Genomic DNA, 22,369 nt, shown 5'->3' on the forward strand with positions numbered 1-22,369 from the left:
TCTCAGACAATATCCCTATAAATGGGCCTAGAATCAGATTAGCAAGTATGCTGGTGCTTCCGGAACAGTCATTGGAACTAATAAATATTCATTTCCATGATGAAGATAAAATGTAGATTAGGAGACTATAGGAAAGTTTGTTGTATTTTTCTGGATTTCTCTGCAGCTCTTGAGAATGTGATATCTATGCTATTGCTCTCCCCCCAGATTAACTAGGTGTCACTGTAGTATAATGAAGAGTCTATTGCGTATGAGTACGACTCCTGAAATCAAGATGCAGGGTTTTACAGACAGCTGATATTGAATGGGGGCCGTTCTCCCATAGTAAGGTATACATGCTTGCTGCTCTGATATTCACTTTGCCTCTTGAAATGAACCACAGTACATCATAATATACAGTCACACTGAGAGTTCAGTTGTGCGCTATCCTTGGCTTTCTTGTCACATGTACAGTATGTATTCCCCGATTTGCTTGCCAAAGTCTAAGTATGTCTCTGAAATCAGTAGTCATCTCAATTCACCTCCATGTTGATTGGCTTAATGAATATCATAAGCATTCTAGTGCCTAATGACTTGTGTCCGGCCGGGTGCTGCTTGTCAGTGGCGATTAAAATGGGAAAATAAAAGTCTGTTCCAAGAAATGGACTGGACCAAATGGTTCATTCATGGGTTTTCAAGAGAAACTGTGATGTAGAGCTGTCTTATTTTCAAATTTCTTATTGAGTTCATAGAATTCCATAGACCCCAGAGAAGATGTATGTAATTGTAAGACGTTGAATGTATTGTAGGAAAGTATTTGTGGTAGTTCATCAATATGAACCATTACAGACCACTTTACTCAGTAATAATTAACATTCATTACAACCATTGCAATTGAAGGAGTAATGAAAATTTGTATCAATTCATACCTATACTGAGATCATTTCTGTTCTACTTCCTCCTGTCAGAGGATATTTTCCACACCTCTGTTCTCTCCTGGGATTAGCACCATGGTGCTATGACCCTGACAGGCCATTTTGTGGTTTATTTAATTTAATTTTTTATTTAACCTTTATTTAACTAGGCAAGTCAGTTAAGAACAAATTATTAGTTACAAATGACGGCCTATCAAAAGGCAAAAGACCTCCTGTGGGGACGGGGTAACAGGCAACATAAACTTTATTAGACAACATTCAATTCTATAGCTTTTGCAACACTTAGCTTCATTTAAGGTACCCAGACAATTGGGAAAACAATATAAGCAATAAATACATACACACAATTCACACATGAATAGCATTACAAGTTTGACACATACTGTATGTCGTTCACATCTTCAAGCACAGGTAAAAGGACAGCCTTTACTTTGCTTTGGCATAGTGCCACTGACTTCATGATGTGTCAAAGTGCACTTTGACATTTCCACAAACAAACAAAGTATGAACTCCAAAAAACACTGACAGTAACACACACACACACACACACACACACACACACACACACACACACACACACACACACACACACACACACACACACACACACACACACACACACACACACACACACAAACACACACACACAAACACACACACACACTTTGAGATGTTTGTTGTTGAGATCTTATAGGCAGCTTCATTTCATGTACTGTTATGTACACAGAGAAAGCATCACCTGCCAGACACTTTTACAACAAACCTTTTTTCTTGGGCAGAATTATATGTCTCCAGTATCCAGGTGAGGCATACTGTCCTTACTTGGTCAAATTTTTCTGTTGTAAATCCGTTTATGACATTTAATTTCTTTGAGTATAGTCTGGCTTGTCTGTTTCCCATAAAAGGATGAGACTTCTCCACACCACAGTCAGTCAAAAGCAGGTCTTACTGGCCAATCAAATGAAGCTGAAAGAGATCCAAGATCTGGAGGATGATGATTTCAATCCCAAACCCCATAGACTTTCACAGTCAGGCAGACCCACACAGTTCTCAATAAAGGAATATAGGTCTTATAGGCAATAGGTATTTCCTTTTGTGTGATACACCAACACTGCTGTTAGATCCTACTGTTGGATGTTCAGTCTTCTCCTCAATCCAGCATGTTGGGTTGGGTGGCAAATAAAGCACCCAGGACAACAAAGGACTTTGATAAGATGTTTCTTTCTATCTGTGTCTTTTCTTCTTCCTCAGATCCTGTTGACAGTGTTTATTTTCTCAGAGTTCTGGAAGGAGCTGATGTCCCAATGGCGGAAGGTGCTGTTCTTGAAGCTGGCCCGGCTCTTTGTGATGCGGTAGATCTTCCTCAGCACGGCCCGGCGCAGCAGGATGTAGACCCAGGGGTCCAGGATCTGGTTCCAGGAGGCCAGCCGGACGCCCATCACCATCAACCTCCTGTATGTGTCCTGGTCACTGCCTACGGAACCGCTGTAGGACCGTGTGACTGACATCAGGCCAAAGATCTGCAAGGAACACAGATACCTGGGTTAGTTTTACAGTGGTTGTGCAGGATATAGAGATGTTCAGCCGGTGTATATATGTTTGCATCAATCTGCATACACTGCTAGTAATTTATCTACATTACCTAACACTGTAGAATTCCACATATTAACAAACAAAAAACATAAATGGAGCAGTCAAAATGCATCTTCACAACGTGATCCTGTGAATAGTTTTATTGATGTTAGAAATCACAGGCTCTAAAATCAAAATTGTAGCCTGATAAATTGTATTTACAATTTTTATAACAATTGGCCACAGCTTATTAAGAGATTTAATAGCTCAAGGCTATTCTAAGTGAAGCATGGTTTATAGTCTGTCTTCTTTCACTCCTCACAGCTTGTGACAAAATGAATGGTTACTTTTATATTGGACTTGAATAATTGATATGACATATTAACAGTTTATGCAAAATTCTTAGTATTGGAATTTAAAAAAACAATCTCCATGATAAAAAAAATCATCAAACCATCATGTGAAATTATTTTAGTTGACTAATATTGCTTTTTCCCAGAAGACTGGAAAAGGAGAGAAGCTGTAACATTGTCACGATCGTTATGAATGACGGACCAAGGCGCAGCTTGTGTTGGGTTCCACATATTTATTACCGTGAAACTAGAACAAAAACAATAAACATATAAGGACCGTGAATAACAGCACACACACACACACACACACACACACACACACACACACACACACACACACACACACACACACACACACACACACACACACACACACACACACACACACACACACACACACACACACACACACACACACACACACACACACACACACACACACACACACACACACACACACACATCAGCACTCAACAAAACAATATCCCACAAAGCAGGTGGGAGAAAGGGCTTCCTAAATATGATCCCCAATTAGAGGCAACGGTTACCAGCTGCCTCTAATTGGGAACCATACAAACCAGCAACATAGAAAATAAATTACTAGAACACCCCCCCTAGTCACGCTCTGACCTAAACACCATAGAGAACCGAGGACTCTCTATGGTCAGGGCATGACAAACATTCTCAATGTCACCCAATCTGAAATAGGGTGATGCCCAGCAAGGCCAGTGTTATTCAAGCCCTTCATAATGGCATGCCCTTAAATCATTTATAATTTATTCCATCTAGTCAATGAAAGGGCCCACCATGACTATTTATTTATTCACCTTAGTGCAGTGCACCATGTCTATCCATCTGTTGTAGGTGCAGTATTCTGAATCATAGTGTTTGTGACTGGGAACTGGAATGTGTCTATTTCAGAAGGTGTACAAAAAGAGGATGAAATAGTACTGGATTGTTAGCAGAGATTTTCTATATTATTTCAGGCCTTTGAGTTTATGGGGCAGAATATCTTGGAGATTTACTGAGAGGTTGAATTACTTTTGTTAGCTGAGAATTTTTACAATATTATTTTATGCTTTTACCACCCTGCATCTCACTACGGGCTTGTCTCCTAAGCTTCCAATTGGCTCATTCATCCCCCCTCTTCTCCCCTGTAACTTTTGTCCAGGTCGTTGCTATAAATCAGAATGTGTTCTCAGTCAACTGACCTGGTAAAATAAGGGTTCAATTGAAAAAAAATCAATAAACAATTATAGGTCAGAATATCTTGGATATTTATATTCCTCCGAGCAACAAACAATTATGAACATTACTATTATTTATAAGGATTACTTGAAGTTTGGATGTACAACATTCTTATTTGATGGTAAACCACCATTGCACTTTCACACAGCCTGAGAATGGGATGCATGAACATTCAGAAGAGCATGTCATTCCTATCACAGGTCATTGGTAGGTGATGACTCGTATCAATTCAGATTATTGAGCTCTAACTCTCGTTTCCATAGTTGAAGTCAAATCCATTTCAGTATCTCAGTAAACTGTAGTATACTGTACACTATACTACACATGGTAGTATCCCTCAATCATGTGTAGTATTTACTATAGAATGTTGTAGTATACTGTAGAATACTACAGTTAATATTACAGTATGATCCACAAAAGAACACTGTAGTAAATACTACAGTAATGTCCGTAAAAACAATACAGTCCGCACAAACGCTAACCTTTTTTACTATAGTAAAGACGACAGTATTTAATTTGCATATACCCTGCCCATTCCCCTCCCCAATCCCACTTTGTGCCACCCATAAGTGAGAAACCTACATGCCAAGTATAGAAGATATTATGTTCCCTACAGGTAATAGAAAACAGCGGAAGAGCTGAATTATCTGTTAAGATTTTAAGCTGACTGATTTAACTACAGGTTATGGAAATTCTGCTCATTTAGTAGGTTTCATTAAGGATAAAGCCTCTACATCTATGTAAAAAATAATAAAACAAAAACACTGTAGTAAGTACTACATGAATGTCTGCAAAAGCACTACAGTGAATACTACAGTGAAGTCTGAAAAAACACTACAGTGAATACTATAGTATTTATACCAGGGCTCTCCAAACCTGTTCCTGGAGAGCTTACATTCCTGTAGGTTTTCATTCCAACTCTAGTGGTAACTAACCTGATTCAGTTTATCAACCAGCTACTTATTAGAATCAGGTGCGCTAGATTGGGATTGGAGCAAAAACCTACAGGAAGGCAGCTTTCCAGGAACAGTATCATAGTATACTAGTATTTTTTCATGTGGGATTTTCCGATTGAGCAGACATATGAAACGTTTACCGTGAATGCAGTAGCCGCTAACGTGGGAGCATTGCCTTTCAATCACGCTGTAGCGCTGAATTTCCATGATAAGGTTTGAAAAGAGACCTTAATTCCCGAATGAAACGCAATAAAGACAGTTTTGATTCCTAACCTGATTCATGTAGAGTTGTGTTTCAGTGAACTGAACTTTTTCAACTTACCAGCAGGGGGCTCCAGCAGATGCAAGAGGTGATCATAATGCCCACCAGCTGGGCCACCATCTCAATGTCGTGGGACTTGGCTGAGCGACGGTAGCAGGTCTTACACTTCTTACGCAGTCTGGCAAGCACCAGCGTGACCCCACTGATGGTATTACACACCAGGGCCACAGTCAGAGAGGCCAGGCCCAGTCCAGAGAACAGCATGACAAAGGCCACGTCCGTCTCCTGAGTCTCTCCCAGGACCCTGATGAAGCACCAGGTCCCGGGGTACTGGTAGGTGTAGGCCCCCAGCCTGAAGAAGGGCAGGAGGGCAACAAACAGAGCCAGCAGCCAGATGAGAGCCAGTGCCATCTTGGTCCGAGCCGTGGTGACCAGTGAGGCATGGAGCAGGGGCTGTGTGACACCCAGGCAGCGCTCAGCAGCCATGGCACAGCCCAGGAACAATGGGCACAAGCCAAAGAACACCATGCAACCTCCTAGGAACTGGCAGGGGGCATCGGTGGCAGGGCGAGCTAAAGGCCCAGTCGCAGCCCCAGCTGAGTACAGCCTCAACACCAGGGCACCGGGGATGACGTGGCCGGCAAAGTCTGTGGCCACCAGGGAACTGGCGAAGAGCAGGAAGGTGGCCTTGGAGCGGCGGCGCAGGCGGGCGTAAGCTTTCGCCAGGATGACCAGGGCCACAATGTTGGACAGGATGCCCAGTGTCATGGAGAGGCCAGCTGCCGTGGGGTTACTGGGGGGAGACATGGGCCTCTCTGTGGTGATGTTTGCCCTCCAGGCCATGGCCAACCAGGTCTGGTTGGGGAGGAGATGGGGGGCAGCCAGGCCTGAGGAGTTGTAGTGCTGCATGGCCAACATCACTGGCCTCTGGGAGTCATCGGGGTCCTCAGAGTGGGAGGGCACTGAAAATAGGAAAGGTGTAATGATTAATACACTGACCGGTTGACCAGGAAGAACTCCTAACCTCACTAATATAAAGGACTACCATAACCAAACGTGCGAAGTCACCAATAGCCTACGATACAGAATAAATACCAATTTTACTAGTGAAACGAAAACTCATTCAGTATTCAGTTATTACTTAACAACAATAAATCTTATCCTGCATTATGTAAGGATTTTTTTCCGTCATAAACCAGGTTCCATCCAACCTTATTATACGAGAAAAGTACGGTGCATTTGGAAAATATTTAGACTCCTTGACTTTATCCACATTTTGTTATGTTACAGCCTTATTCTAAAATGGATTAAATACGAAATTTTCCTCATCAATCTATACACAATACCCCATAATGACAAAGCGATTTTTGCTAATTTATTAAAAAAACAAAAACAGAAATACCTTATTTATGTAAGTATTCAGACCCTTTGCTATGAGACTCAAATTGAGCTTAGGTTCACCCTGTTTCCATTGTCCATTGATCATCCTTGAGATGTTTCTACAACTTGATTGGAGTCCACCTGTGGTAAATTCAATTGAATGGACATGATTTGGAAAGGCACACACCTGTCTATATAAGGTCCCACAGTTGACAGTGCATGTCAGAGAAAAAAACAAGCCATGAGGTCGAAGGAATTGTCCGTAGAGCTCCGAGACAGGATTGTATCGAGGCACAGATCTGGGGAAGGATACCAAATCATGTCTGTAGCATTGAAGGTCCCCAAGAACACAGTGTTCTCCATCATTCTAAAATGGAAGAAGCTTGGAACCACCAATACTATTCCTAGAGCTGGCTGCCTAGTCAAACTGAGCAATAGAGGGAGAAGAGCCTTGGTCAGGGAGGTGACCAAGAACTCTATGGTCACTCTGACAGAGCTTCAGAGTTCCTCTGTGGAGATGGGAGAACCTTCCAGAAGGACAAGCATCTATGCAAGTCTCCACCAATCAGGCCTTTATGGTAGAGTGGCCAGGTGGAAGTCACTGGTGTCAAAAGGCACCTATAGACTCTCAGACCATGAGAAACAAGATTCTCTGGTCTGATGAAACCAAGATTGAACTCTTTGGCCTGAATACCAAGCGTCTGGAGGAAACCTGGCACCAGCCCTACGGTGAAGCACAGTGGTGGCAGCATCATGATATGGGGATGTTTTTTAGTTGCAGGGACTTGGAGACTAGTCAGGATCAAGGTAAAGATGAACAGAGCAAAATACAGAGAGATCCTTGATGAAACCCTGCTCCAGAGCGCTCAGGACCTCAGACTGGGGTGAAGGTTCACCTTCCAGCAGGACAACGACCCTAAGCACACAGCTAAGACAACGCAGGAGTGGCTTCGGGACAGGTCTCTGAATGTCCTTGAGGGTCTTAATACTTATGTAAATGTCATATTTCCCTTATTTTAATACATTTGCAACCATTTCTAAAATCCAGTTTTTTCTTTGTCTCTATGGGGTATGGTGTGTAGATTTAGGAGGGGGGAATTCTTTCATCTATTTTAGAATAAGACTGTAAAAAGTCAAGGGATCTGTCTGAATACTTTCCAAATGCACTGTATATTTAAGTTGGATAAAAAATGTCATGACAGGTCTGATGGCTTAAAGTGTCTTAAAATGTCAAAATGTGGACAAAACAAAATAAGCTAGATAAATTGGTAACTTTATGAGTTGGTACATATAATGATATAATAATCATCATATCGAAATAAACTTGGGAGTCACGCGATGATATGGTGTGATGTCTTGCCACTAGGAATCGGGAAAGCATGCAGTTTATTAGGCTACAGATGATGAAATTCACATGGTGGTGAAAGTGGATTGATGTTCCTTTCCAATAAATATCGATAGTCTTATTCTGATGACACGATGATCGTGCTTGGCTATCGTTTGCCAAATACAAATAATCTCGCTCTTTTGTCCATAATAATCTCATCATGTAAGTAGCCTACCCGCACTTTATCTGCAAACTGTTGGCTAGAGCGCACTTGCCAAGACCAGTGCACATTCGCTATATAACTCAACATTTTTTTTGTGACATCAGTAGAGTTGAACATGCGAAGGAAACACATTTAACTTGTATTTTGTGTTCGGTACATGGGAATGTAACCGCAAAAGTTATTTTATGTGCACTACTTCATCACAGACAGCCTTTCATCCGCAGAAAGTACATTTACTGGAAACACATCTCTTGTGGGAAAATGTGCATATGCAGATTTTAGAATATTCTCATGAAAATCGGTTGCCTATTGGATGGAACCCTAGTAGCTACCACTTTGGTACCACTGGCGCGTTGAGTGCAGGGCGGATATTGAGCTATAACAATGAGATTATTATCGACAAAAGAGCGAGATTATTTGTATTTGTCAAACGGCAGACAAGCATCACGATCATGTCACCAAAATAAGATATTTATTGGAAAGGAGCATCAAGCTCATCACTTTGCACCTTCACCACCCTGTGAAGTTCATCATAATTGATTTAACGTGTAGCCTAAAAAACGGTACGCTTTCCGGAGTCGGACCACACAATTGTCATCCTTACTACTGCCTATGGGTCTGCTATCATGATAGGGCACCTTTCACAAAATGTGTGCTGTGTCACTGTCAGACACCGTCTAGATTTGACGGAGCACCTTTCATAAGTAAGAACTGCCTTGACTTGTCATACATTCTCAGGTTGCAGAGTACCACGAGGGAGAAGCTGTTTGGCCTTTGTCTACAATAGGCTATTTAAAGGACACTAACCAGGTTTCCATCTAACCTTTTTATGACAGTTAGCATACAGTTCATTGGGCTACACATGAAATGAATTATGGTGAACTTCACATGGTGAAAATGCACGGTGATGAGCTTGATGCTCCTTTCCAATAAATATCTTATTTTGGTGACATGATCATGATGCTTGGCTGCCATTTGACAAATAAAAATAATCTCGCTCTTCTCCATAAATAATTGCATCATGTAGGTAGTCCAGCCGGGCTGTAGGTCTTTCTGGGAGCTGTTCGCTTGAGCACACATACCAAGACAAGAGTGGGCACATTCGCTATATAAAGCCATTGGGGGGGTTGAAAATGCGATGGAAACCCATTTAGCTTGTATTTTTTATTCGGGTACATGGGAGATTAACCGCAAAAGTTGTTTTAGAGTGCACTACGTCATCACGCACTGCCTTTTCCCTCAACAAATGCATTTGATGGAACACATCTCTGGTGGGAAAATGCGCATAGGCTATTGTTTTTATTCGTATTTAAGAATATTATGTTGCCAATTGACAGGCATTCAATGGAAACCTAGCGAGTGTCCTTTACATAGCCTATTGTAGACAAAGGGCAAACAGTTTCCCCCTCATGGTACTCTGCAACCTGAGAATGTAGGACAAGTCAAGGCAGTTCTTGTGAAAGGTGCTCCTTCAAGTCTTGACCGTGTCTGACAGTGACACAGCACACATTCTGTGAAAGGTGCTATATCATGATAGCAGACCCATAGGCGTAGTCCCTATCAAATCACTTTGTCCCTTCTTCTTCACACCATTCAATACAGAATAACAGAACAGAGTCACAATACTTCTTCCAAAATTAGGTATACATAAAATCCTATACTGTGCCTAGTCTGTATAATGTGTTTTCTCTTCAGTTACTCAGAATCGATCTAGCAATGGCGATTTGTAACAGAGAGACTATCCCATTGTTCATGGGAAACACACACACACAAATGGAATGCACCTGCCCAAACATGACATAGCTTCTACAGTTTTGTAGGGTGCATTTGCAGTCCTTGTTCCGTTGACTTTTCTAATCTAAAACAAAAATGTCTAAAAAAGGGTGCGTTTGTAAATTCACTCTGTCTATCTACTCGTATTTCAGAGCACAGAATAACTGATTAATTTACGAACATGCAACACCCGGCGAATATGACCGGTGTTAGTGAACGTCGGCAAAAAAAAACGTTATTAAATTGTTGCAAGCAGAACAGTCACTAACGCTCTGGATAACACGAAAACAGCCCAATCGAGTGTAAAATAGTCAGAGTGAGGTGTTCTCTATTTTTTCTGGAAGTGGGGCGGCAGGGTAGCCTAGTGGTTAGAGCGTTGGACTAGTAACCGGAAGGTTGCAAATTCAACCCCCCGAGCTGACAAGGTACAAATCTGTCGTTCTGCCCCTGAACAGGCAGTTAAACCCACTGTTCCCTGGCCGTCATTGAAAATAAGAATTTGTTCTTAACTGACTTGCCTGGTTAAATAAAGGTAAAACAAAACAAAACAAAAAAAGTAGCAAGCAAACTAGCCAATTTTAGCCAGTTAGCTTTGGTGCTTGACTGCTATCGTGAGGTCAGAACGCTCGGATCAACCCTACTCCTCGGCCAGAGCGTCCAGTGTGCGCTCTGAACACTCCGAGAGCGAAGCCTCTGAATTTATGAACAGACAATCTGACAACGCTCTGAATTTACAATCGACACATAGCCACTCTGACATACTGGAGGCAATTTACGAACGCACCCAAAGACATTGATGAATGAGAGAGTTGAAAACATTTGCAGGTTTTAAATCGAAATGAAATCATACTAATTCAGCCCAGTGCACTCACTATTGGTAAAACAAAAAGCATGTATGGTTCTTCTAAAAAGCCTTATTAAGATGAACAGTGTATGTAACGACTAACTACTGGACCACTGGACCAGGCAAACAATTATTTCCCCCTACTCTTACCCATTTCTTTTACCCATTTCGTAAAATAAATACTAACAATTGATCATTGTAAATTTCCTGAATGATTTATGTTCTATTCAATTAATTTGCCATATCCAAATTAAAAGGGATCTGTGTGCATTGTCAAACGGAATTTATTTATGTAAATAACTAGTTCGGCAGCATAGGCTACTTGTCAAAACGGAATTTATTCATGTGCATAGCTAGTTCGGCAGCATAGGCTACTTGCTGTAAATCAGTAACTTGATTATGCCATTCTTAGTACAAATTTCGGAAAATGAAAAAGACCTAGCTAAAAGATCAATTGCAGTTAGTTTTTTCAAACCGAAGATAATTAATGGTGTGAAATAATTATGAATGATATTACCTGACCAAACAGTGAATCGATAGAAACAAATTCAGATTTATTCCTTTGGTTTTCAGATGTTAAATCATTTCACTGTGAACCATGAAATTCAAAAGTTCCTGAAACTCAGACATTCATCCACGAGAATGTTACTTATTATCAACAATGGTTCACCTGAGCTGATAGTGAAGTCATGTATTCGGAGGAGTGCCTCATTATCTCCCAAGGAAAATAAAACGAGCAACCGCATGAGAAGTCCGTCACCAAGATCAAGACCCAGTCTCCAAAAGGTTGCACAGCCAACCATTTACTATTCAACGTTTGTTTCGTTGCTCAGCCCTCTTTATAGACTTGTACCGCGTCGACGCAGCCCCGGGGCTTCTTGAGTCCGCGAGAGGAATGCATGTATCCTTATTACAGTAGTTCAGTGAAAGGGAACTGGGAGTGCTACCCAATAACTTATTGGAAACTAATTAGATATTCTATTAATGCAGCCATTTTATTTAACAACCAACTTTACACGTTAACATGTAACTATAACTTCATAAGATCAAGTAATGGGAAAGTACAGTATCTTACAGTGTTCAAACAAAACAGCTGGCAGGAGTTTGACAAATGTTTTGTTATAACAGCGTTATTAAAGGGCAATTCCGCCACTTTTCAACCTCATATTCATAATCTCCAGCACCAAACCAGTGTCTATATATGTGAAAACAGTGGTTTTCTATGATTTGTGGTTAAAAAGATAGGAAGAAAAATCTTTAAAAATGCTTCTCTGTGACAACACAGGGTAGCATTAAAAGTTTTAAAAGTTTCTATTTTCTTGCTCCCCAAATCACTGCAGATCTCATAGTGTTTGAAAATCCCAGTTTTTAAAATGTTTAAAGTTTTGATGATGTCACAGGGCAGAATTATTCACATACACTTTATATACAAAAGTATGCGGGCACCCCTTCAAATTAGTGGATTTGGCTATTTCAGCCACACCCGTTGCTGACAGCTGTATAAAATTGCACACAAGCCTAAGATCACCATGCACAATGCCAAGTGTCGGCTGAAGTGGTATAAAACTCTCCGCCATTGTACTCTGGAGCAGTGGAAACGCGTTCTCTGGAGTGATGAATCACGTTTCACCATCTGGCAGTCCGACGGACGAATCTGGGTTTGGCAGTTGCCAGGAGAAAGATACTTGTCCGAATGCGTAGTCCCAACTGTAATGTTTGGTGGAAGAGGAATAATGATCCCAGGCTGTTTTTCATGGTACAGGCTAGTGAAGGGAAATCTTAACACTACACCATACAATGGCATTCTAGACTGTTCTGTGCTTCCAACTTTGTGGCAACAGTTTGGGGAAGGCCCTTTCCTGTTTCAGCATGACAATGCCGCTGTGCACAAAATTGTTTGTCGATGTTGATGTGGAAGAAGTTGACTGGCCTGCACAGAGCCCTGACCTCAACCCCATCGAAGACCTTTGGGATGAATTGCAATGCCGACTGCAAGCCAGGCCTAATCGCCCAACATCAGTGCCGACCTCACTAATGCTCTTGTGGCTGAATGGAAGCAAGTCGCCGCAGCAATGTTACAACATCTAGTGGGAAGCCTGTTCGATGAACAGATGACCACATACTTTGGTCATGTAGTGTATGTTGACACTGGTATTGTGCTGTCGGCAAAAGTTGTGGAGTTGCCATTTAAAGGTGCAGTCAAGTTTCCACATGCAAATAGCCATCATGTCTATACTATCTATTTTAAAGGAATTCAATTCCTCAAGTGAAAATATTCAAAGTGGTTGGTCCAAGCACCTTTAGTGTATACAAACATGACATTTTCTGGATTTACTAGCCTATTGGTTATGCTCTTGGTAATCAAAACATAGCCTGAATAACTTTTCATGTTCCTGCAAAACATTATTGGGAATTATGGTAAATAAGAGGTATGCAAAGTAGAGTATATTTTCAATAAAATGAAAATAATAACATTTTACAGATGTCTCTCCCAGATGTCTGCCAGGTGTTATGTTGAGCAACATTATAGTAACATAAGTAACATAAGGTACCACATAATACACATTTTCTGGGACAGAGATTAAGCCTTGTCTTGGATTAAAAAGCATCTCCAATAAATATTCTACATTTCAATGTATCACACTTCCTTTTCAAGATGTTACTGTGTATAAGCAAGTAAGAACAATATAATTTCATAATGAGCCATGGGCTGACAGTGAACCTATAAGACCATCAGACGTAGTCCTATACACAGTACTATGTGTGCTCTTTTTGAGTAGCAGGGGAATGCCTTAGATATACCCCGTGTCCCCTTCATCAACAATTAACCATTCCTTTTCTACCAAATCAGAATCAGAAAAACAACGTTTGGTTTTTACATGCCATCCTATGTCAAAACAGCAGAGGTCTATGGTATGTAAGATATCTTAATCTACAGTATATTCTTTCAGCTACTACAAAATCCGACAGAAAAAACATTGTCCTTGACTGACAGCCTAATGAAGCAAGCAATGGAATCTATCAGGTTGTGTGAGTCCGCCAGCCAGCCAGCACACTTCACAGACCAACATCAGAGACAGGTGAGGCTATTTGCTTGGCTTAATCAGGCCCAGACACTGACAGGTTAAATCAGTATGGAACCTGGAGGGCAGCTAAGATCAACACCTAATAGGCAGGGTATTAACTCTGTGGTCATGGAGGAAAGAGTAGTGGAAAGAGAGGGAGCAGAAAGCAGAGGCCTTTTCACCCTGCAAAAGTGCTCTACTCCAAAAATGTACAAGAAAAACTTTAGTTCAAGTACAAGGTGTGCTTATTAGGTGTTTAATGTTATATTTACACAGCTAGGGCAACATGATCACCACTACCACAGCTGAGACTCCAAAGACAGGTGGGCAAAAGGCTAACAGCTATTACCTTACTTTCTTTAGGTGGTAGCCCAGATAAATCTGCTATGACAGGGCCTTGACTGCAACTGATGAAATGCTCTGCTGTATTATGTCCCAATTAATGTTTCTTTGCACTAGAACTGGCTGGCACACTTGCAAAGAAAGCATCTTGGGCACTGGTAGTGCTTGACTTTGATTGGTAGGAGAGGATTCGTTTGGTGCAGGCCAGAATCTGATAGCGAAGGCAGATATCGCATCACACACACATTTACCAGGACCATCATCACTGAGAGGTTACCCTCGGAACACCACTGGGTGCTTTTCGTTGTTGACATTGGACCCTAAGCAGAGAACCCTATGAAACATTGCGGGTTTCAATGTTTGTGGTCTTCAACCACAAACCCCAAAGCCCCTTTTTAACCCAGTAACTTTACTCCAGCAGTTTAGGATAAACTTATGCTGTAGTATGAATTACTGGGCCTCAGACAACATTTTCCACTGCCTTGTTTTGTAGTGGACGCCATTGTTCCATCTCTCACCATAATTAGCGATTGAAAAGATTGCCATTTGGCACCAATAACCCCAGGGTCCTCCAACAGCACGTCTAAGCCTTGTAACCTAACTTCTCTCACCCTGTCCCATTCACCAACCACTAATACCAGCAGTGCAACTCTCTGTTTCTTTCAGGACCTCAACCTGCTAACATATAAGAGAGGATGGTCAAAGTGATTCAGATTGTTCTTCAATCCTTTTGAAGTGGTATTGAAATAAATTGGACCAAAAAATGGTCCCTTTGATTTTGGTCTTGCAGGCACAGATCTTAGATTGCTGTTTCGCCATTGAGAGGTGCGGTCATTTTTTTGGCATGAGGCTCAAATCCCTAATAGAGGCGGACTTGAGTTTTGCCTCTGTGATGTGTATGATTTACAGGACCATAATGCTATCACAACATCAACACTCTTGAAACAGTTATTTTCATATGCTGTGCCAAAATCAGAAACAACTTGTACACTTGTAATGTAAACTGTGTTAACTCCACATTTGTAAGAGAAACACATTATAAACATGGCTGTGTTTTTAACAGAATGACTTATTTTGTCCTCTGAAGCGCTGCCTTGTCCTCATTTCAAGACCTCAGACTGAGAGGCAGAAGGCCAAGATCAGGGCCACATGTTTTAGGTTTTGGAGTTGAATGACTCACCTGGTTGTTGGCGACGACGCTGTATGGCATCTCATCTGCAGCAATCGTTAAACAGAAACCGAGCAGTGGAACAAATTCCTATTGCTTAGTGAAACACCCAAGTGTCCAACAGTACCTCTGGCCCTGGGGATCCAACTGGTAGCGGAGCAGCATTGGAACAAAGACATATGTTCTTGAAAGTATTTAATCTCCAATTTATCTCACTCCCTTTTAAGTCTGTAAGCTCATATTCCACTTTTTGCACTTTCACAATTTTATCCAGTAATATACTGTTGTGACAACACTTCCTAAGTGTCACAATGTCCACTTCCTGAGGGCAGAAGAAAGACAGGCAGTTTGGCCGTCAAGTATGACACTGCTCGATGAGCCTCCGTGGTTGCAGTATCTCATGGTGTCAGTATCTCTTTATGGTGTCAGATAAAATATATGGTTAATCAACTAAATTAGTCATGACCCTTTGACAACAGACACTTTATAGCTGCATATCTGGCTCATAGACCTTCATGCCACTCATACTCACTCACTTTGGGGAATTTGGTCAATGCAATCTGGACCCGGACACTGAAACGCCTTGATTTGGGATAAAAGGAACAACCATTATCTCTAGAAATGACTGTGATTTCCTCTCACCCGAATTTCAACTATCTGATGAATATTCTGCTGTTCCTGGATAAGAAAATGAGTCAGACATTTAGTCTGCAGTTCAGTGGGCGTCCACTGTGACATTCAGGCCATGATGTCTGTAGACTCTTCAACTTCTTGTGTGCATTTAAACGAGTGCATACTGTCATCTCACAGAACACCTTTTTTTGACACAAATTATCTACTTGAGATATAGGATTGAGCAGGAGGTGCTGTAGTCATTTCTTGGAGACATAATTAACAGAAAGCTCAAATGACTGCTGTTTCTCCTCCCCACAGATTCCTGACAGTTGCACTGAAGCTCCCCTAACCACCCGTCGGTTTACCACACGCAACAACAACAAAAAAGCCTTCCCATTCTGGGCCCAAGACAGGGAGCCAAAGTGGTTGTGGGGTCTGGAAAAGAGGGGCTATGGAGGGAAGGGTTGGATGCTTCTGGAGAACACTGTCTGGGTGGGATGTCAGGAGATGAGTGCTGTTTAGATCTCAGGAACTGGTCAGAAAGTCAGGGGTGACTAAAATATTTCTCTTGAAGTAATGGGAAGAAGTTGAAGTTCTATTGAAGTTCTATTCATAGAAGGATCCAGTGACTCTGTAGTTGTTGGAATGATAATTCCGCTCATAAATGAAGGGTGATTCAGGGTGGCTATGTCTGTCACCAAGATAGCACATTGTCACAGAGAAAGATAAACAGAGTTAGAAGGGAGGACCTAAGGATAGGATGAATAATACAAGATGTGCCAGGAAGTTTAGAAGTCACTGTTGAAGGGGTCACCAATTCCAATGTAAGTGTCTTTCCTCCCTCCTCCCATCTCCCGTATTGGAAGAAATAACAGCTTATGAAAACTGCAATCAGCAACTGAGCACTGAGATTAGCCTTCTGATTTCCCCCACTTATCAACAGAAGCCCAGGAGTTAGGAGCATGTGCGTGTTTCTTCAGAAGCCATTTCCATTTCCCTGTACTTAGGGTTGCATGATTGCTTTGAAAAGTTACAAGTCTCTTCTAACCAGCCAAACTAGCACATTGAAAAGAAACCTCTGTCCCTGAGGCTCTCGACTGAGCCCCGGAAGGCAGGAAGAGCATTTGGCCTAAATTAATTCTGTCTGTATGGAGTGATTGCACAGATAAGGTCAGGCCATTTTATAGAGCTTGTGCTTGCATAGGTCTTGGTAACTGTACATATAGGCGTAAAATCCAACATAACCTTAGTCACGCTGCATGGACTTCATTTTGGTTTTCTATTCCACAGCAATGTTCCATGAATGATGGATGCCTTTCCTTTATCATGTCAAACCTTATTCTGATCTATACCATGCTAAGTTCCATCCTGTTCTCTGAAGCAGGACAGGAGCCTTTTCAAGACATGCTCCAGAACGTTGGTGACTACTAAGTATTTTTTGGTCTGGATGTGTTAATGTGTAGTTCATACATGCATAATCTATGAGCAGAATTACTGTCTTACCTCAATTAGCCTTGAAATCCCTAGTTTGAAAGAAACTGTTTCTCTGGTCCACTTGGGCCAGAACTACTGTCTAAAACAGTGATGGGAAACTGGCCCCCCTTTTGTAGGCCCGCGGACCAAAAATAGTTTTGGTGTGAGTACGCAGACCCACGAGCCACTGCGCCCCCTCATAATGAATTCAGTTTTTTTGTGGCACCCACCCCCATTAAAGGTGCCCATCCCTTGTCTAAAAAGTATACAAAAGTACCAGAGAATCTCTTTAATGTCCTATCTAATGCATTGCATTCTGCATGATCAATGCTCAGTCAGGGAGGGCAGGTAGCCTTATACTGTATATGATTTCCATAAAACACTAAACATCCTGTATGGAGATAGGGCTCTAATACAGATTTGTGTTTTTCAGTTCTCTTATTAACCACAAGATCAATTTTTCATCCATAGATAAATGTGCCCCGCTAAGCAGAAACTGCCTAATGTAATCTCTCTTTGAGGCTGCCCAGGAGAAGACAGATAGCAGCTCTCAGAAGTCAATACATATCCTCACGGTTCAAACTCAACTCTCCAATATTAGTAATCTCAACGTGCATGGTTAGAACCAATATGAAAAGTCATGGTACAGTGCCCTGTATATCAATTATTCTCCTCCTATCTCCTCCCTCCACTCTGTCCCTGTCCACTCTGCCAGCTTGGCATGTCGGCAATGTAGTCTGAGGTGCCTGAATGAACCACAGTTATTGAGATGACAACATTATCATTCCTGTCTTTCCCCAACCTGTCATGAACAACCTTTTCCACTGACTCACTGGAGTGTGAAATAGCCGGAACCCAGAGCAAAGACCCTGCAATCATTAGGACATAAATCAGCTGAAAATGTCATTAGCAGGGGATTTGAATGTGGATGAAAATAAACTTAGGCTGAATAAGAGACGGGGAAACTGCTAAAGGTCAGCCAGAGAGAAGTGGCCTGTGGCATAAAGCTGTGGTGAATAATAGTCCCTTCAGTCCCAGGCATCTCTCTTTGTAGTTGGGGTTCAGCCTCGCTCTGGTAGCTATACTGATAGAGATGAGTAATAACATTGTTTATCGCTGGTTCCATAAACCAATCCATGATAGTATTTTGTGACATCAACCATTCAGAACCTATAAGGTATCAAGGGCCATGGGAAAGATACAGTATGTTCTGTATGTGCAACACATCCAAGGGTCTGCCTCAATGACATATTGTTCCTCATGACAGAGATATTATAGTGTATGTGTAGAAAAGGCCCATGAAGTTGGTGGAATAATGATTTAATTCATGGCCACCTACTCAGCTGGGCCAGGGGCGCTTTAATTAGGTCAGGTGGAAATGTCCAACAGATCTCAACTTCAGGAGGAAATCGCCATTGCCCGATCACGCTGCTGTCTCTTCCTTAACTCCGTCTAATCCAGAAGTTCTGTGCGTCCATGAATCCACCGAATCTGAACCTTTCATCTGAACTGTCTGTTGTGATCGGGAGAGCGGGCCATCAGTTATTGTTTATAGTTATTACTGCAGGGCGCGGCTTGGAGAGCATGCTTCAAACCTATTGCTTAATGATCACGGCCCTACAGATCATCACAGGCCAATTATGCCATCGATATATTGTCATATGTAATGTAATTACATGTACATATGAACACAAACTTGAAATGGTGAAATATGAAACGTCATTATTGTTTGCTGAACTGATCAATTCTGATATCGAACTGATGGAGATTATAGATTGAATACCAATCACTGATTATTGTATTATTATTCTCCTGATTATGATGAATAATTATGAGCCTAAATGACTCAATGATGATTCCCATTGACTTCTTATTGAACTGAATTGCTGAATTACCTAATTGAACCAAATGAAAATTATTACCAAATGAAAATTATTGTTATGATTTGACCTTTGTGATTATGAATTTGATTGGATACATGTTATTCTGTTTCCTTTGTTATGCAGCACAGACATACTACCCAGTAAATATACCACTTTATGGTTAAAGGAATTCCTGCCTCAGTCTCATCCATTCCTCTGTCACCTGACCCGTGACCACCTGTTCACCTTCATTGTCTGTCATCCTACCTGTCCAGCTACCCACACAGATTCCAATAATCTTTCAATATGTGTTTATCGATCTCTCTAATCAATACTCCATAGTGGCATTCATCCCTGACCTTGTGTTGTAATGATCGTTTCATTCATTATCACTTGCTGTCAGCATTCACAAAAGATTGTGGCTACATAAAAATTCATAAACCCCTATGAGTGCATTCATGATACATTGGAAATGGGTAGTGACCATTTTTTAAAAATCAACCTTAAATGGTGATAAGGGGCCACACTACACCGCTCATATGAGGTCATTGCTAATGGAGAATTAGTGAGTATGTTAGGATTGCAAAGACTTAAGAAGGTACCCTTTGGTATGAACACAACCCGTCTTGGGAACCAGCCGAAGAAAGATGAGGAATTAAAGTATCCCAAAAACATGAACGCTCATTGGTCATTTTTGTTTTCTCACACACCACCCCTTCCTTCTCCTTATTTCTTTTACAGCAGGAAAACAGATTAACGGGAAATTAGAGAGGGGGACTGGGGACCTTCATTCAACATAATCAGTCAATGCTGACGCGTGTGCAACTATGGGGTAAACAGAGGCTTAGATTGTTGACGACATGTACAAAATGAACGAATGGCAGAAATCAACGCAATTGAGCATTATATAATATTTGTTAATCACTACATACATTTTTACTAAACAATACGTTCTAAATAGTAAGTAGTGCGACTAGTACACAGTAGGCCCATGCAGTTTAAGTAAGCAGTAGGCAAACCAGATTTCAAACACAGCCATTTTCTGTTCTTATTTACAATAAAAGTGACTCCAAATGTCCCAATACATTATTTACCATTAATTTTTATTGGGCACAACATAATCCGAAACACGACCAGAATAAACTGCAAATGTGCATCCAACAAGTTTGTAAAGTCACAAGCTTGATGTAGTCATTTGCGTGCTAGGAATATGCAGTGGCGATCCGTCATTCAGGGCAGGTGGGGTAGAGCACCTGTTTTGAGCCCCAACTGTTTAAAAAATAAATCATAATAATTGAGTTAATAAAGCCACATACAAACGGTTTCTTTTTTGCTTTCTTGAATAAGGCAGCTCCAAAATGCAGGTGTCTAGCCTAGCTCAGTGCTTTCTGTGGTGGAGGGGCAGCCAGAGGAAAATACAGAGCGTATGTAACAGATGTGAAACTGCTGGCTTAGTTAGCTGTGGTGCGGTTAAATAGCGTTTCAATCGGTGACATCACTCGCTCTGAGACCTTGAAGTAGTGGTTCCCCTTGCTCTGCAAGGGCCGCGGCTTTTGTGGAGCGATGGGTAACGATGCTTCAAGGGTGACTGTTGTTGATGTGTGCAGAGGGTCCCTGGTCTAAAGTTATACCGTTACACGTTGGTGTTGGTAGTGTTCTCTAGATGTGCCTTGATTGACTCAGTGTTCTGTCACTCATTGGGACACTATGGCAGCGCAAAAACTACAGAAGAGCTCGAAAATACAAGCCTCTTGTGTGCTGCCACAGATTTACATTAGAAGTGCCCATCCAAGAAGGCTCAAGGTCATTGTCCACTGATAAAATAATGTCAAATCACATTATAGCTACCGTAGCTTTCATTGGTCATACTTACAAAACCTTAGCTAGCAAGCTAGACAAGCAGTCATAATCATGAATAAAGTTGACAATCTACTGGAAAATCCTTTTCTATCCTTGTCATATGACGAGAAATTACAGATAAAGTGTATCGGTGCTCATCGACCATTGGACATAAACATTACACAACAAGTTGGAAGTGGAAGGAATCAGTGGCTAACTGCAAGTGTTGCAAAGCAATCAATAGCCTGCTATTCAATGGAGAAGGTGTGTGGTCCAAGTCTGGGTTTAAGTTTCTCTTTTCCAAGCGTAAAAGGATAAACATTCACATGCAACACCATGGGCCAGAAAAGGTTGAATACATTGGCCATGTTATCAACCAGCATGACATGACTTCTGCTGCATTCAAAACACATGGAAACTCGGAACTGGGAAATCTCAGACTTCAGTGAGTTCAAGACAACTGGGAAATCAAGTTTTGAACAGTCATCCAGCTCGAAATTCCACGTTAGGAACTCAGTCCTCTTTCTAGAGCTCTGACCTGAAGATGTCATGATTCAACCTTGTTTTTTCCCGAGTTCCCAGTTGTCTTGAAAGCATCATAAATCCAGAGAATGCCAGGAAGGACTGCCGTGCCACCTTCCTGTTCAAGTGAGCACAGCACAACAAGGTGAGTCCAGAAATGTCTAATATGCTGCTGCATAAATTATGTAATTTGCCAGGGAGATACGTATACTGTAGCTAAGAAAGTAATACTAAGTATATGTTGTGTAGTAACTGTTAGCAACCCATATGCTTCACCCTAATAATTATGTCCCTTTCCCCCTCATAACTTAGCCTACTGTTCTGACTTGGTGGTGCACATATAGCCAATAGCCTGTTTTAGAGAAACCCTATGGTTCTGACTGGGGGAATACTGTAAGAACGGCCCATGTTCTCAATTCTGTCGCTGTACATTTTAAAAGTGCTGAACAATTAGTTATATTGACTGTGTCCTTTTTTAGATTGCTCATTAATGTCTTAATCGAAATTACGAATTGCCTCTTATCCGCTCATTGTTCCCTTATGCCATAGTTTGTACATTTCAATTGTCATTAGAAACCACATTTGTTTAACCTATCACATCTATAAACAGTCAACTTAGTAATCATAACTT

At 41.4% G+C, this 22,369-nt stretch overlaps 1 protein-coding gene across 3 annotated transcripts; it reads right to left on the reverse strand.

Annotated features, from left to right (window-relative positions):
• Positions 1-1,140: 1,140 nt before the first annotated feature.
• On the reverse strand, positions 1,141-15,654 carry LOC118365543 (prostaglandin E2 receptor EP1 subtype-like). 3 transcript variants are annotated; one of them, XM_035747840.2, is made up of 3 exons: positions 15,440-15,654; positions 5,366-6,267; positions 1,141-2,434 (listed from the first exon to the last, which is right to left on the reverse strand). In XM_035747840.2, exons 2-3 carry the CDS (start codon positions 6,221-6,223, stop codon positions 2,162-2,164), a joined length of 1,131 nt encoding a protein of 376 aa, XP_035603733.2. In that variant the 5' UTR covers positions 6,224-6,267; positions 15,440-15,654; the 3' UTR covers positions 1,141-2,161. The 3 variants fall into 3 exon arrangements, with proteins under 3 accessions (XP_035603733.2, XP_035603731.2, XP_035603732.2); XM_035747838.2 differs by lacking the exon at positions 15,440-15,654 and adding an exon at positions 11,523-11,718; XM_035747839.2 differs by lacking the exon at positions 15,440-15,654 and adding an exon at positions 11,370-11,715.
• Positions 15,655-22,369: the final 6,715 nt, after the last annotated feature.

Source organism: Oncorhynchus keta, chromosome 32 (genome assembly GCF_023373465.1).
Source record: "Oncorhynchus keta strain PuntledgeMale-10-30-2019 chromosome 32, Oket_V2, whole genome shotgun sequence".
In the NCBI taxonomy this organism is placed as follows: Eukaryota; Metazoa; Chordata; class Actinopteri; order Salmoniformes; family Salmonidae; genus Oncorhynchus; species Oncorhynchus keta.

What these genes read in the sequence shown, in the direction of transcription:
- LOC118365543 (XM_035747838.2), bottom strand. Translation starts at nt 11,655, where the DNA reads ATGGTTGGCTGTGCAACCTTTTGGAGACTGGGTCTTGATCTTGGTGAC. An exon ending in TGACTTCACTATCAGCTCAG is followed by an intron (nt 6,268 to 11,522) that starts GTGAACCATTGT and finishes TCCTATTTTCAG; the next exon opens with TGCCCTCCCACTCTGAGGAC. An exon ending in TCTGCTGGAGCCCCCTGCTG is followed by an intron (nt 2,435 to 5,365) that starts GTAAGTTGAAAA and finishes TGTTCCTTGCAG; the next exon opens with ATCTTTGGCCTGATGTCAGT.